This window comes from Beta vulgaris, chromosome 7 (assembly GCF_026745355.1).
Source record: "Beta vulgaris subsp. vulgaris cultivar EL10 chromosome 7, EL10.2, whole genome shotgun sequence".
Lineage (NCBI taxonomy): Eukaryota > Viridiplantae > Streptophyta > Magnoliopsida > Caryophyllales > Amaranthaceae > Beta > Beta vulgaris.
This window is the reverse complement of record NC_079208.1, coordinates 53,815,253-53,828,925: the sequence shown is the minus strand read 5'-3', so window position 1 is coordinate 53,828,925 and position 13,673 is coordinate 53,815,253. Positions and strand designations below refer to the sequence as shown.

General features: G+C 35.2%; 1 protein-coding gene across 1 annotated transcript; it reads right to left on the bottom strand.

Annotated features, from left to right (window-relative positions):
* Positions 1-7,030: 7,030 nt before the first annotated feature.
* On the bottom strand, positions 7,031-7,962 carry LOC104899787 (uncharacterized). Its single transcript, XM_010687052.3, has one exon. It carries the CDS (start codon positions 7,577-7,579, stop codon positions 7,139-7,141), a length of 441 nt encoding a protein of 146 aa, XP_010685354.1. The 5' UTR covers positions 7,580-7,962; the 3' UTR covers positions 7,031-7,138.
* Positions 7,963-13,673: the final 5,711 nt, after the last annotated feature.

Below are 13,673 nucleotides of genomic sequence, written 5' to 3'. Positions count from 1 at the left end.
GCAATGCCGCTACTCCACCACCTCAACCTCATAAATGTATGTGTAAAGACTCGAACAGGCAATCTCCCATTTGAAATAAAAACACACTAACTAACTATTCTATCATCTCTTTTTATCTCTATTGTTATCTTGTCCTTAGCATAATAGGACACATATCTACCTTAGTCTTTCCTTTATATAGTTGTGAAACGTGACCTTACTTTACAAAATACAAACTTTTTAAATACAACTCTATGAAAGTGAGTCTCAACTCTTATAAGAAGGATTTATAAATTTTCTCCTATTCGTAAAGAACTTAAACTTACCTTTAAAAAAGTTAATTAGTTCATCATCTATTATTTTGATTACTTGCTTAGTATTAATTAAAATCAATTTAACTACTTTGAATCAGTTAGTCTCTTGGAATTCGATCCTTACTTGCCCGACTACATTAGTTAGGAGGAATAGTTAAGTTATTTTTGTTAGGTACGTGACACGCTTTTCACTAATTAACCCCTTAACTCGAACTTTTAAACCCTAATCCTAACACCTAACCCCAACCTTAACCACCCAACCACCACCACCCCCCTACCCGCACATCCCACCACCCTCCCCCCAACCACGCATCCCCTTCTGCCCTCCATCGAAGCCCACCCCCTAGCCCACTCCCGCACCCCCTTCTGCCTTCTATCGAAGCCCCCCCCCCCCCTTCTGCATTTAACAATGGCGCCTCCTCATCTCACACTCTCTCCTTCGACACTAATGGCAGATTTCGGCACTCTCTCTCCTCATCTCAACTGTTATTTTTTTCGATTTTTTCCCAGATTTAAGTTAGCTCTGAATTTCTCGACACTAATGGGGGTTGTGGGGGTGGGGGAAGGGTTGTAGGAGTGGGGGAGGGTGGGGGGTTGCGGGGCTGGGGGGTAAGGGGTGTAGGAGTGGGGAATGCGACAGGGTGGGGAGAGGGAATTCGATGGAGATTGGAGGGAGGGGGTGGTCGGTCCTAAAAGTGCCTTAAAATACCGCAAGTGTACATGTCAATTAGTGTGTATAGGGTGAGAAAGGTATCATTTCCCACAAGGAGATATAATCAACTACCAAATTAAGAGACACTAATATTATTTAGACGATCCGAAAATAGTGAATGGTGGTGATAACTAAATTACTAACATATGAACTATACTAATTCTAACACTAAAAATATCGGACAATAGGTATAAACCAAATATGAGAGATAGTTCTAGGTTTCAGGTTTCACCTTTTATTTTCTATAATGAGATTAAACCAGTTGTTGGGTTGAAATAATATTGGGTTGCCATGATCGAACTTCCTATGATATATTATCTCCTTTTCCAAGGTAGAAAACGTGTATCTATACTAATCTTACGCCTACTTTTGTGGTCATAACAATTAATATAAACCCATTACGAACAAGAAATTCATATAAAAAGATCACCCCAAGTGTATAACTATTCCTAAAATTATACTACTTGACGTTTAATGACCCCACAAACTAATATTGAACTTTCACTTTCGCTAATAATTCAATGCCTCAAACATACAATTAATTGACCAGATTAATAGAATGAAACAAATCAAGATCATCAAATTGCAATTATAATAAATCAAACCCCAAACAACAAAATTAATTCATTGATAGAAATATAAAAGACTACATCCCTATCCTAGAACAAAGAAAATTAGCAAGCCATATAAATTAATAAATTATTGATCTAATTGTATAACAAAAATCTGAAATTAAACATAGTAATTGAAATAGAACAGGAAAACTGAAAAAACTCAAGATGGGTAAATTGCACCTAATATGGCTCTGTTGTTTGTCATTGGTTCCGTTCTGTCTCTCGTTCTTCATCTTTTGTTGTGTTTGTCTCCAATCCCTCAGTCTTCTCTTCTTGTTCGTACCTCAGTATCTTTTTAAATTGTTGTTGTATGACTTAGGGTCTCAAAAACCCCTCTCTTTGTAGAGCAATGATATTCACATATTTGATATTGGGCAAATTTTCCAATATCATGGCATTTCAATAATTTTTATGATAAACGTTATCGAACTAACAAAAGACAATAGAAATAGGAGCCTAAAAATTCACTTTGGATTAAAAGGCTAGAACTTCCTGGTTTTTTTGGATTTCATTTTCTAGTATATCATATTTTAAATCCATCTTATCATATCAGTTGACTGTTATATCATATACTAGCTGCATCTAATTATATGAAGAAAATGTTATATTATATTATATCAAGTTACTAGTAAAATTACAAAAATGTCATGATATGAGACAAGTTGTCCAATATCGAATATTCGAATTATAAAAGAATACTTTCTCCTCTTTGTATGCTGTCGTGTTGTTTGTTTTGTTTGGCCCAACAAGAGCTTTTTCTCTTTTCTTTCTCTATATCTTGTGCGTGGCTGCATTGTAAGTATTGCCTATTGGGCTTCCTTTGTTCTATATACTGCGCTCCTTAACCTTTTCTCTTTGTAATTAGTCTTAGATTGCTGTGGGATTTTCTTCCTTTCTTTCTTTTTCTAAATGTTAACTACAAAATAATAGAGTAAGGAACTTTAAAATAATAGAGTAAGGAGCTTTATTAGCTATGTAACTTAACTCTTAAAACGTTAAAATATATATAAAAAAAATCTATTATAAGTATCGAAACTTATACTAAAATGTAATATAAGGGATAAAATCATGTAGAAAATAGAGGCTTATCAAGAGGGCTGCTGGGGTGGTAGGGGAAGGGCTGCGGGAGTGGGGGAATTTGACGGGGGTGGGGGAGGGGGGGGGGGGTTAGGGTTTAGGTTTTAGGGGTTAATAATGGCAAAATGGTAAATAAAGCTAACGGAAACTTGACACCTTTAGTCATTAAGGGCACTTCATGCATTTTATTGAAATAGTAAGGTTAGTGCATTTTTGAAACAAAAGGGGTACCCCACAAATTTTGAAATACCAAAGGAGTTACTGGTGAAAAACCGTTAATTTTATGAAGTTGTATTGATTAATATAAAACCAATTTATGCTAATTAATTGCAATTAACGCTTACAATATTAATTCGTAACTACTAATTTTTCTTATAATAATTGTCGATGACTAATTATTTTTTTTATTTCAAAATTAATTAATATTTATGTGATGATATTAGGAGGAGAAGAGAGAAAAAGAAAATAATTGTCTCCTCCCTTTCCTTTTTTTTCTCTTTTCTAACTCATGTCTCATAAAACCTTAATTTTCAAACTAAGGCTACCGCCACCCTGTTGGGTGGTGGTAAAGGGTGGTGGTAAACCCCTTTTCTCCTTTTGTTACTAGTTTTATATGTTTATTATTCTAATAAACTCCAGTTTCTCTTTAATGGAGAGTTTTTCTACGCATATATTGGGTTATATCTAGGAGTGTGCACAAATCAATCCGGACCGGAATTTGGACCGGATCAAATCCGGTCCCTAGTCCACCGGTACGGTCCGGTCCAAACCCGAAAAATTCTTGTCCTGATCGGTTGGACAACAATTTCTATTATTTTTGTAAAAAAAAGTTTATATGTTAAAAAAATTAAAAGGTAGAAAGCTAGAAACTTAAAATCCTACTATTTCTTTTTTTTAGGATTGTTATTATTAAAATTATTAATTTTTAATGTATATAATTTATAAATATTTTTAAATAAAATAAAAAAGATTTTTTTTTGGAAAAAAAAAATTCGGTCCTGGTTCTGGTCCAAGAAATTCCCGGATTCCGGTCCATCGGTAGCTCCAGCCGGTTCCGGTCCAGTCCTGGACCGGTGCACACCCCTAGTTATATCTACCCATATATTGAATTTTATCTCTCCCCATATGAGAGTTTGGAGAGTTTGTTTTTGGGTTTTCGTGTAATTCAATAGATTGATTTGTTGATCTAAATTTGTGCGGAGTTGCAAGAGATGTCAAGATTTTGTTTACAATCACTTGAATTGAATCCAGTTCCACTTTAGAAGTACGAAAGATCGCAAGCCCCCTTGCAGAAGGCTGCATCAGACAATGATGTGAAAGACGAGGGTTTTCAAAAGTGTTAGATCTACTCAACGATCATGGTTTTGTCATATTAGAATTATATCTGTTTCATTTGGGTATGTATTTGTTTAATTTTGACTTCTATTGCAGTGTATGAGTGTCATATGACTTTAAATCAATAAATTAATGTTAAATTCTTTTTAAAAAAAGGAGAAGAAGAGAAAAATGAAATTGTGAGTAACGTGTAGCAAAATGGGTGTCTACTACTTAGAGAGAATGAAAAATTATAAATTTTGGTATTCTTTTTATTTTTTTGAATTATATTTTTTGGTATATTAACGGTACAAAAATTATAATGTTAATAGTAAAAGAACCAATGGGAGTGACACAAGTGGCAGAGTACAAGTGGGTGCTGGGCTGCTGGCGTACGTCAATCAAGAGTTCAAGACCAACTTTTTGTTTTTGGAGAACGTATTGTGTCGGACTCGTCCGGCCATAATCTTGGTCGGACGACTTTCAGGTGGTTCCAATTTTTTTTCAGGTAGTCTTCATTTTTTTTCAGGTGGTTTCAATTTTTTTCAGGTAGTCTTCATTTTGTTTTCACTTAGTCTTCTTTATTTTTCAGTGGGTTTTTGTGCTTCAGTTAGACTTACTTGGGTTTCAGTTGGTCTTTATTCTTTTTCAGGCAGTCTACATTTTTTTTCAGGTAGTCTTCATTTTGTTTCAGTTAGTCCATTATTTCTTTCAGTTGGTCCAACTGAAAGAAAAGAAAGTCTAACTGAAAGAAAATAAAGTCCAACTGAAAGAAAAGAAAGTCCAACTGAAAGAAAACAAAGTCTAACTGAAAGAAAAGAAAGGTCTAACTGAAAGAAAAGAAAGTCTAACTGAAAGAAAAGAAAGTCCAACTGAAAGAAAATAAAGACCAATTAAAAAGAAAACAAAACACTAACCTCTGCTTTCTCTCACTTTTCAAGTTGTCTCCATTTTTTTTCAGGTTGTCTCCATTTTTTTTCAGGTTGTCTCCATTTTTTTTCAGGTAGTCTCCATTTTTTTTCAGGTAGTCTTCATTTTTTTTCAGTTAGTCTTCTTTGTTTTCAGTTGGTTTCAAATATTTTTAAACACCAACTGAAACATATAAAACACCAACTGAAAGAAATAAAGAACTAACTGAAAGAAATAAAGAACTAACTGAAAAAATAAAAAGACCAACTGAAAGAAATAAAAAACGAACTGAAAGAATACAAAAGCTAACTGAAACAATACAAAAACTAACTTACCTTCACTCTCCTCAACCTCACCAATATCTTTCAGTTCCATGAACTCTTCAACCAAATTTCACCACAAACTTTTGAACGATTCTTTTATTACTTGCTTTTTATCCTTTTTGTCGAATATTGTGATCTTAGTACTAAAGGAAAACATACATATTTGGGGCCATAATGAACCTTCTTCAACCTCAATCCTCATTCTTTCCTCCCTTTTCTCTCTCCTCTGACTTCGAAAATCAACCCTCTTTAGTATCTCAATCTCATCAATGGACATCACAGAAATAGCAAAGAAGCTCGGCCTCGCCGATAATAAACCCGTCATCCGTAAAGCGGTGGAGTTTCACCGTCTATCCGATGTCAAATTCGACTCATCCGCCATTGGAGTTGTATACTCTTCTTCTCTCTCTTTAAGACTTATCAATAGTTGTCTATTAAAATTTTATAAACCATTATTGTTTCCACTTGTTATCATATCAGTGCAAATCTCAGTCCTCAATATGGGTGCGTAAATGGTGTTTGTGGGATGCGACAAAGTTAGTGGTAGTTGAGTGGGAAGGAGGGAGGGGTAAAGGGAAAGAAGGGCGGCAATTGTCTGCGTTTTCTTACTAAGGCCATTTGAGTATTGGGCTCAGCCCGTCTGACAGTAAGTATTGGTCAGACGGTCTGACCCAATACTTTCACTTGTTTTTGTTGTACTGCTTTCTCTAATTGTCCAGTGATACGTGGCGCTTTAGATTTTTTTTTTCTTTTCCTTCCTAGCGCCAGCGTGGAAGATGAATCTATTTTCACATACGATTGATTTTCCGAATCAGTTTGCCTCAATCCATGCACGAAACTCTTTTGGATTCACGATTAAGGGCCAAAATAACTGTTCATTCTTCATGAACAGTTCTTGGGTTCATTGTTAAGGATGCTAGAATAGACATTACCAACTGTTGTACTAGAGAATCAATTATTGCCAACATATAAAATAACATCATCAAGTTCATTAAAATCTACATTTAATTGTAGTTTTGACATTGTATGTAGTATTAAATAATAAAAAATATAATTCATGTTTTTTTGGTTGTCCACCCGCTTTACTCCGACTACATCCAATTCTGACTCGGGTCGCACACCTGATTTTGGTGAGTGAGTCCCACTATAAGAGTTTCTGCATACGGTGAGGCCTGAACTCGACATTAAGCTGCTTACCACTTGAGTCAACTCTTATTGATAAATATAATTTACGTTGTACCGTTGATTATTACTCCCTCTGTTTTTTTTATCATTCTCACCTTCCTGTGCGCGTCTTCCAATGCACGTTTTAAAACTTAAATATCTTTCATTATATATTAGTAAAAATTATAACGATTGAATATTAATAAAGTACTAATTGAGACGAATCAAACAAGACCCCACATGACTATGTTTTTTCTTATAAATTGAGAACATTTGAGAAGATTCTCTTTATGCATGAATAGTGTCAAGATTCCAAGTGAGAAAGAAAAAAAAAAAACAGAGGGAGTATGTGTAAAAATACATAGTATCTTAATTTTGGACAATACGTTTAATTCTAAGGACTCCCTATATAATTTTCCAAGAATCTTATGTATTTGGGTTCCCCTATCAAAAATTAAAAAAGAGTTTCTTTTTGGACTTTATGTTCAATTTATTAAAATGGATGTTCATATTTTGTGCATACTTTTATATCGTGCACGAGAGATTGTTTATCAAAAATGATATAATAAACTGTCACATATTTGACATATTCTCTATCAATAACATACATTTCATCAAAATTAATGATAATAAGAACACATAAACATCACCATTGATAATAAACCATCATCATACAAAGATTAAAACACATAGATTTCAACATAGTATTAAAAAAAAAAAAAAAACATAACTTCACCACCAACCATAGACAGCTTGAGAGCAAGTATTCTTAATCCACCTAAAACTCTTCCTAAAAGAACCTTTCATTTTTCCTTCAACAGCATAAACTTTATAACTAGCAACCCTTTTCTTCCTTTGAAGCTCTGGATCACTCAAACTCCAACTTTTTGTTGATGAAGATGAATTATTATATGAACAAGATGATGATGATGAAGTATTAGTTGATCCTAATCCTCTATTTTTCTTCTGATTACTATTATTATTACCTTTTAAATCTTTTGTTGAAGGTTGAGGATGAACTTGCATATAATTTGAAGCATAAGATGTGCTGTAAGACCTAAGATCTTGCATGCTTGTTGGTAATGGTGGAACCCCTGAGTTTCCATTGTTATTCTTGTAACTCTCCATTTGCATTCTTCCTTCTCTGCATGACATAGATCTCAAATTCTCCATTTTTTTTGAAGTTTTTGTGATGGGATTTGAAGGAAAGTTGAAGAGAAGTGATAGTACTAGTAATAGAAGAAATGGGTTTGTTTTGTTTATGGATTTTGATATGTGGATTTGTTTTGGTGTTGGTATTGATGTTGGTGGGGATTTTTGTGAGTATTAATTATGGATCATCATAAATTGGGAACAGTTGCTCAAGTGCTGGCGTTATTTGTTTATTTATGGGAATTGTATTTTTGTTGGAGTTAGTACTTTTTGCAATAAATTCTGCTTCATGTAGGTGTAATCTGAGATTCAATAGTTGGTGTTTCAAGACCTACTTCACTTCCAATTTTGTCTTTTTTGTTGCAACTCCTTTTTAATTCTTTATTGATTTTTTAACATCTTTTTGTGCATAGAGTTAAGGAAATTATTTTCATTGGTCTCTCCATTTTAAATATAACGATTATACAAATTTTTATACCTCCGTTTCAAAATATAAGGCACGCACGATATTCGAGGTCGAATTTTGACCGTTAATTACTCCAAATTTATATTGATAGAATTTTTTTAAAAAATAACTTTACTATAGTATTTTTCAAGACGATTCCAACATTATAATCTTTATAATTTTATTTATCATATTGCGAGAGATATTTATGGTCAAAGCAAATTTTCATAAAATATGAATACCTTATATTTTAAAATAGAGGGAGTATATAATAAAAATTTGATATTGATAAATGTAGCACTAAAGGCTAGTAATAAGTAGGGATGGCAATGAGTCATGGACCCGACCCAGACCCGCTAGGACCCGACCCATTTATAAGGGTCTGGGTCCAGAAATTTTAGACCCAATGGGTTCGGGTCGGGTCTGGGTCTCGAAGAGCGTGGGTCGGGTCTGGGTCCGGGTCCACATATGCTAAACCCACACCCGCCCCGCGGACCCATTTACATATTAGAATTTTTTTTTTTTTTTTACCTAAACTCTAAAATTTTATGAGAGACATGTAAGTTTATAAGTTGTAACATTTTAATATTTTATCAGTTAATTCTTAAAATTTTATTTAGAGAATGCTTTAACCATGGATACAAGAACCTATATATATTTGGAGGATATTTTTTAATTACATATATTTGAAAATGTGATGAAAACTTAAAACTAAGGACCCATTTAGGACCCAGTAAGGACCCATGGACCTGCTAGACCCAGTGGGTCTGGGTCTGAAAAATCTTGACCCAACGGGTCTGGGTCTGTGAAAAATAAACGGGTCTGGGTCCAGGTGGACCCGACCCAGACTCGCCCCATTGCCATCCCTAGTAATAAGTATTAAATACATTCCCTACAATGATATAAATTTAGGAACTTACTATAAAATCATGCATTGTTCAGTATTAGAAACATTTAGGACCCGTTCGTTATCGCTTTTTGTTTTCAGTTTTCAGTTTTTTTGAAAATTAAAAACCAAAAACAGGAAACCAAAAAAAGTGGTTTTCACTTTTTAGTTGTCAGTTTTCAAAATTATCATGTTCCTAATAAGTTTGACTAATTTATTTATTTATTATATATAGGACATATATCATATGACTTTGAAAATCAAAAAACCAAAAAATAAAAAACAACAGTAATACCGAACGGGCCCTTAGTTATTGAATTGGTAAATGTTTTCATTTCTTGCTATATATATATAAAGGCAGGATCACATGAGAATGCTCCTTACATGAGAAATGAGAATAAATCTCAACCACACGATTGGTTTAGAGTTACAACACTTATTCATTAGAGTTAATCCTCTAAAAAATTTTGAATTCAAAAAAAAATTTGTTTTTTTTGAATTTTTTTTCAAATATTTTTTTGGAATTACATCACTTTTTCATTAGAGTATATCACTTATTCATAAGAGTTATAGCGTGTAAAATCTTCTCATTTCTCATATAAGTATGCATTCTCATATGAACTCACTTCTATATAATAATATATATATATATATATATATATATATATATATAATTTTTTAATTTTTATTTAATTAAAGTTAAATTTGTAGGAAAAATAAGAATTGACATTAAATATTGTACTGATAATTTGAAAAAACTGATAAACATCTAATATTATACTGATATTGTAGAATATAAGTATCTTAATTAGAAATTGAGGAGTACGTATTACACTTAATCTTCCATTTCAATAGAGGCAAAAGGATCATTTTATTTCAATCATATGTTAGTTACTCCATCCGTGTTCTTTCAATTGCTACATATACTTTAGCACACAGACCAAGGAAACATGTGGTGACCATTGAAAAGTAGAGCAATAAAGTATTAAACTAGTTGTCTTTTTGAGTGATGAAACCAAAAATAAGGGTCTAAAGGTAAATAATATGTGGCTATCACATATTAAAAGTAGAAATATTTGGCAAATACAGCAACTAAAAACAGACTTGACTAAATGGTCTAATGTAACAACTAAAAAAAGATCAAATGTAACAACTAAATTAAAAAAAGATGGAGTGAGTACAAAAAAGAGTCAAGAAATATAATGGTTACTGTTTTAATACTTAATTTTATGATCATTGCATAAGAATATAACATATATAACTAGTTATGAGGCGATAAACGGATACATCCCATCAAATTAGATGGTTAGAAAGGTTTGCATTGGATACTGACCATTTCATGTGGGACAAAAAAAACCCTATCTCTCTCTAGCAGACGTCCTCCCCAAAAAAATTCCCAAACCTTAGGTAAACCCAGTTTTACCGCCGCCACCGCAGGCTCGCCGGTGGCCGCAGGGTTGTCGGCGAGCCTACGTCGAGTCCTCCCTGTCATTTCTGTTAGTTTCGTTGCTTCCCCTTCATTCCCCTCCTCATCCCTCACCCTCCCTCATCCCCACCGCCGTGTCCCCTCTGCCCTCTCCCCTCGTCGTCGCATCACCCTGCCCCCTTCCCACTGTAGATTAGATTGTTTTTTCCTCCCCTTTCCCGTTTCCCCGTCCATTTTCCCCTTCCCCCATCGTCGATTCGGTTATTTCTACATTCCCCCTCCCCGGTGTTTCAGTTTTTTGGTGCCGAGTTTGGTCAGGCCACCCCCACCCCGTCGCTAGTTAGTTTTGTTGAGTTCTTTGGATCTCCGCGTTGGTCATCCCCCTCCCCGTCGTTGTCCATGGTTCCCGCCTTAGCGTCCTTGTTTAGTGTTGTAGATGTTATGGGCTCCCCCTCCCCCTCTCTTGTTTTTGTTTCGGGCTTCCTTATCCTCTCCCCCATGTTAGTGTCAAGCTGTAATACTCCGTATTTCTAGTAGTAATTTCGTACTAATTAAAAAAATATAAAAAAATTAATAAAAAGGTATTTTAGTTTATTTACAAATTAATAGGAATAAATTATTGTTAATAGGAAATTGTTAGGCATTTTCGGAGTTTTAAAAGAGTAACCTAATCTTCACTTGACCTAGGGTTACTACCTTTTGAAGGGAGTATAAAAAGAAAAGGAGAGGGAATTTCAGAAAACCCTAAACCCTTTCTTCTCCCTCTCCTCAGCCGACTTTCTTCTCCCTCTCTCTCTCCTTAGCCGATCTCTCTCTCGTCCTTTCTCTCTCAGATTTTCCTTTCTCTCTCTCGGAGTTTCTCTCGCTGCTCTTCCTCTTTAACTTCGCTCCGCTCCTTCACGTCGCCGGTACTGTGCGTGGGTGGTGTTGGTGCAAAAGGTTCCGACGAAGGCTGCACGGGTTTCGCGCGAGGGTTGGTGCGAATTGCTGCGAGTGGTTGTGCTGTTCGAGAGTGTGGGTGCGAAGAGGTTCGAGAGTGTTGGTGCGAAGTTGTTCGTGGTTTGTGCGAGTTCCGTCGAGCACGAGGGTGTTCGAAAGTTTGTTCGAGGGTTGTGCGAAAAGTGGGTCGAGAGTTTTGTTGCGAGCGGTGGTGTTGGCTCGTGTTCGAGGGGGTTCGAGTGGTGTTCGAGTCGTGCGAGTGTGGTTCCGCGTCGTGCGAGTGTGGTGGCGCGACAAATCTGGGTCGCGCAAGGGTGTTTGGGCGACGGAGACCGTTCTCGGTGTGTGCGCGTGTGCGGTGTGGTTTCGGTCGCCGAAATTCGTTCGCCGGCAAGTTCTAGCGGTATAATTTTTGTACTTAACTTAGTATGACAGTTTATTTGTTAGTTATATTTACAGTTTTCATAATTACGTAAGGTTTGTAATTAATAATTAGTAATTAGAGTGTTTAGTAAATTATTAGATTGTTTAACTAGTTAAGTTATTATTCTGTTTTAAGTTAATTTGGTTAGGTTTGTAATTGGAATAAGTTGAAAGTAGGAAAAGTGTGTTCTTATTAGTTAAAGTTATTATCGTTTCATGAGTACCTGTTTCATGGAACCTGACTTTGGGACATATGACTTACTTTTGGACATGGAACTTACCTTTTGGACATATACTTACTCTTTGGACATATGACTTACTTTTGGACATATGACTTAATTCTGGACATAAGACAGGTTGGACTTATGACCCTTTTGGATTGGTAAAATAGTGGACTAATGTTACTAACTAACTTAGTTACTCACTAACTCTGACTTCTAAAAGACGTTAAATCACTAGATTAGAATTTAACGAAAGTTCTGGAATAAGGTTTTAACTATCGTTTAATTCGAATCGTTAGATCGTTATGGTCTTAGTACGTAGTAGTTGTTAGTGTTATCAAGGACGTAACACTAAAGCTTTGTTTTAACGGTTTAGGTCCCAATTTCATAAGCGGCTCGTTCAATTAAGTCAGCGAAAATTCTCCGCTACAAGGTACGTACGCGTACCAGTTTACTTTCAAGCTTAGTATCATGATTAGGTTGCAGTTCATTTTATTGGAACCTAGTACCATGATAGGGAACATTTGATTGTGATTGTTTGGTTAGACGTTTATAACGTGAAATCAATATGATGCATTGAAATATGTTGCATTGAAATGCGAAGTTCTATCGTAGTGTAACATCAGCATTATTAATCTGATCTATAGAGTAACGAGAGTGTTACAGAGATAAGATTGAGTTTGGTAATTAAGAGAGCATGTAAATGACTCTTTAAGTTATAAAAAGAATGTAGTAGTAAAAGAAGATTATGGCAATACTTGTAGTTGGATTCCCTACAAGTATAGAACAATGGGGGGAGTGTGGGACTTGTCCTACACTCCTACGCAGGCCTACTGTGACGACAGTAGTGTCCTTATATTTTGATAACTCAAGTAGGCGGAAGGTTCCGTTCGATCTTGGGGGTATGCATACTAAGGTGATGGGTGTGAGACGGAACAAAACCGTATTTGCATTTCATCTAATAGACCAAGTTGTCTATTAAGGATTCAGTAGCCCGTATGATTCTAGTAAGATGACGGTGCCCGTTCGATGCCAAATAATGAAAGATTAAAGATGTGAGATAATGTATTTCATATAGAGTTGTAAGTGTGCATCATTTATGTTCATATAGTTTCAATGGTTCATTACGTACTCAGCATAGCTGACTCTGTGTGTTATTATGTGTTTGTTGACCTGTGATGAACCATTGACACTTCAATGGGGAGCAGACTAGGTGAGCTGGTGCTGCTGCATGATATCAAGCATAAGGGGGCTAGTCTGTAGTTTGAAGTTAAACTTTGGTTTAAGTATTACTGAATTTTTAGAAATTGTTAAATGGTTTGAGTTTGAATAAAGAGGGGTCATCTATGATTCCCGAGTTGTATTTACATTTTCTATTCCGCTGCAATTTGGTTTTGAGACAATGAATTTGAGTTACCGTATTTCTAATTATGCCTTGCGTTCCATCGCGGCGGTAACACTCCCAAAGTCGATGCGACGTAGCATTAGACGTGTATGGATTTTGGGGGTGTTACAAAACTGGTTCAGAGCCAGAAGCTCCTATTTTCAAAGACGTTTTCAAAACGATTTCAAAACGGGTAGTATGGGATAGGAGCATATAGATCATGTCATGTGCATTAAGTCATAGGAATGTTATCATTGCAATTTGTTCGTATCTTGAACTTGTATGTGCTCTTGTGTAATTGAAATGTGAAAGATTCTGAAATCTTCAAATGTGACTAGATTAAGAGAGTGTACAAGGATAGGTCTAAATTGATGTTAGACTCAAAACTTAT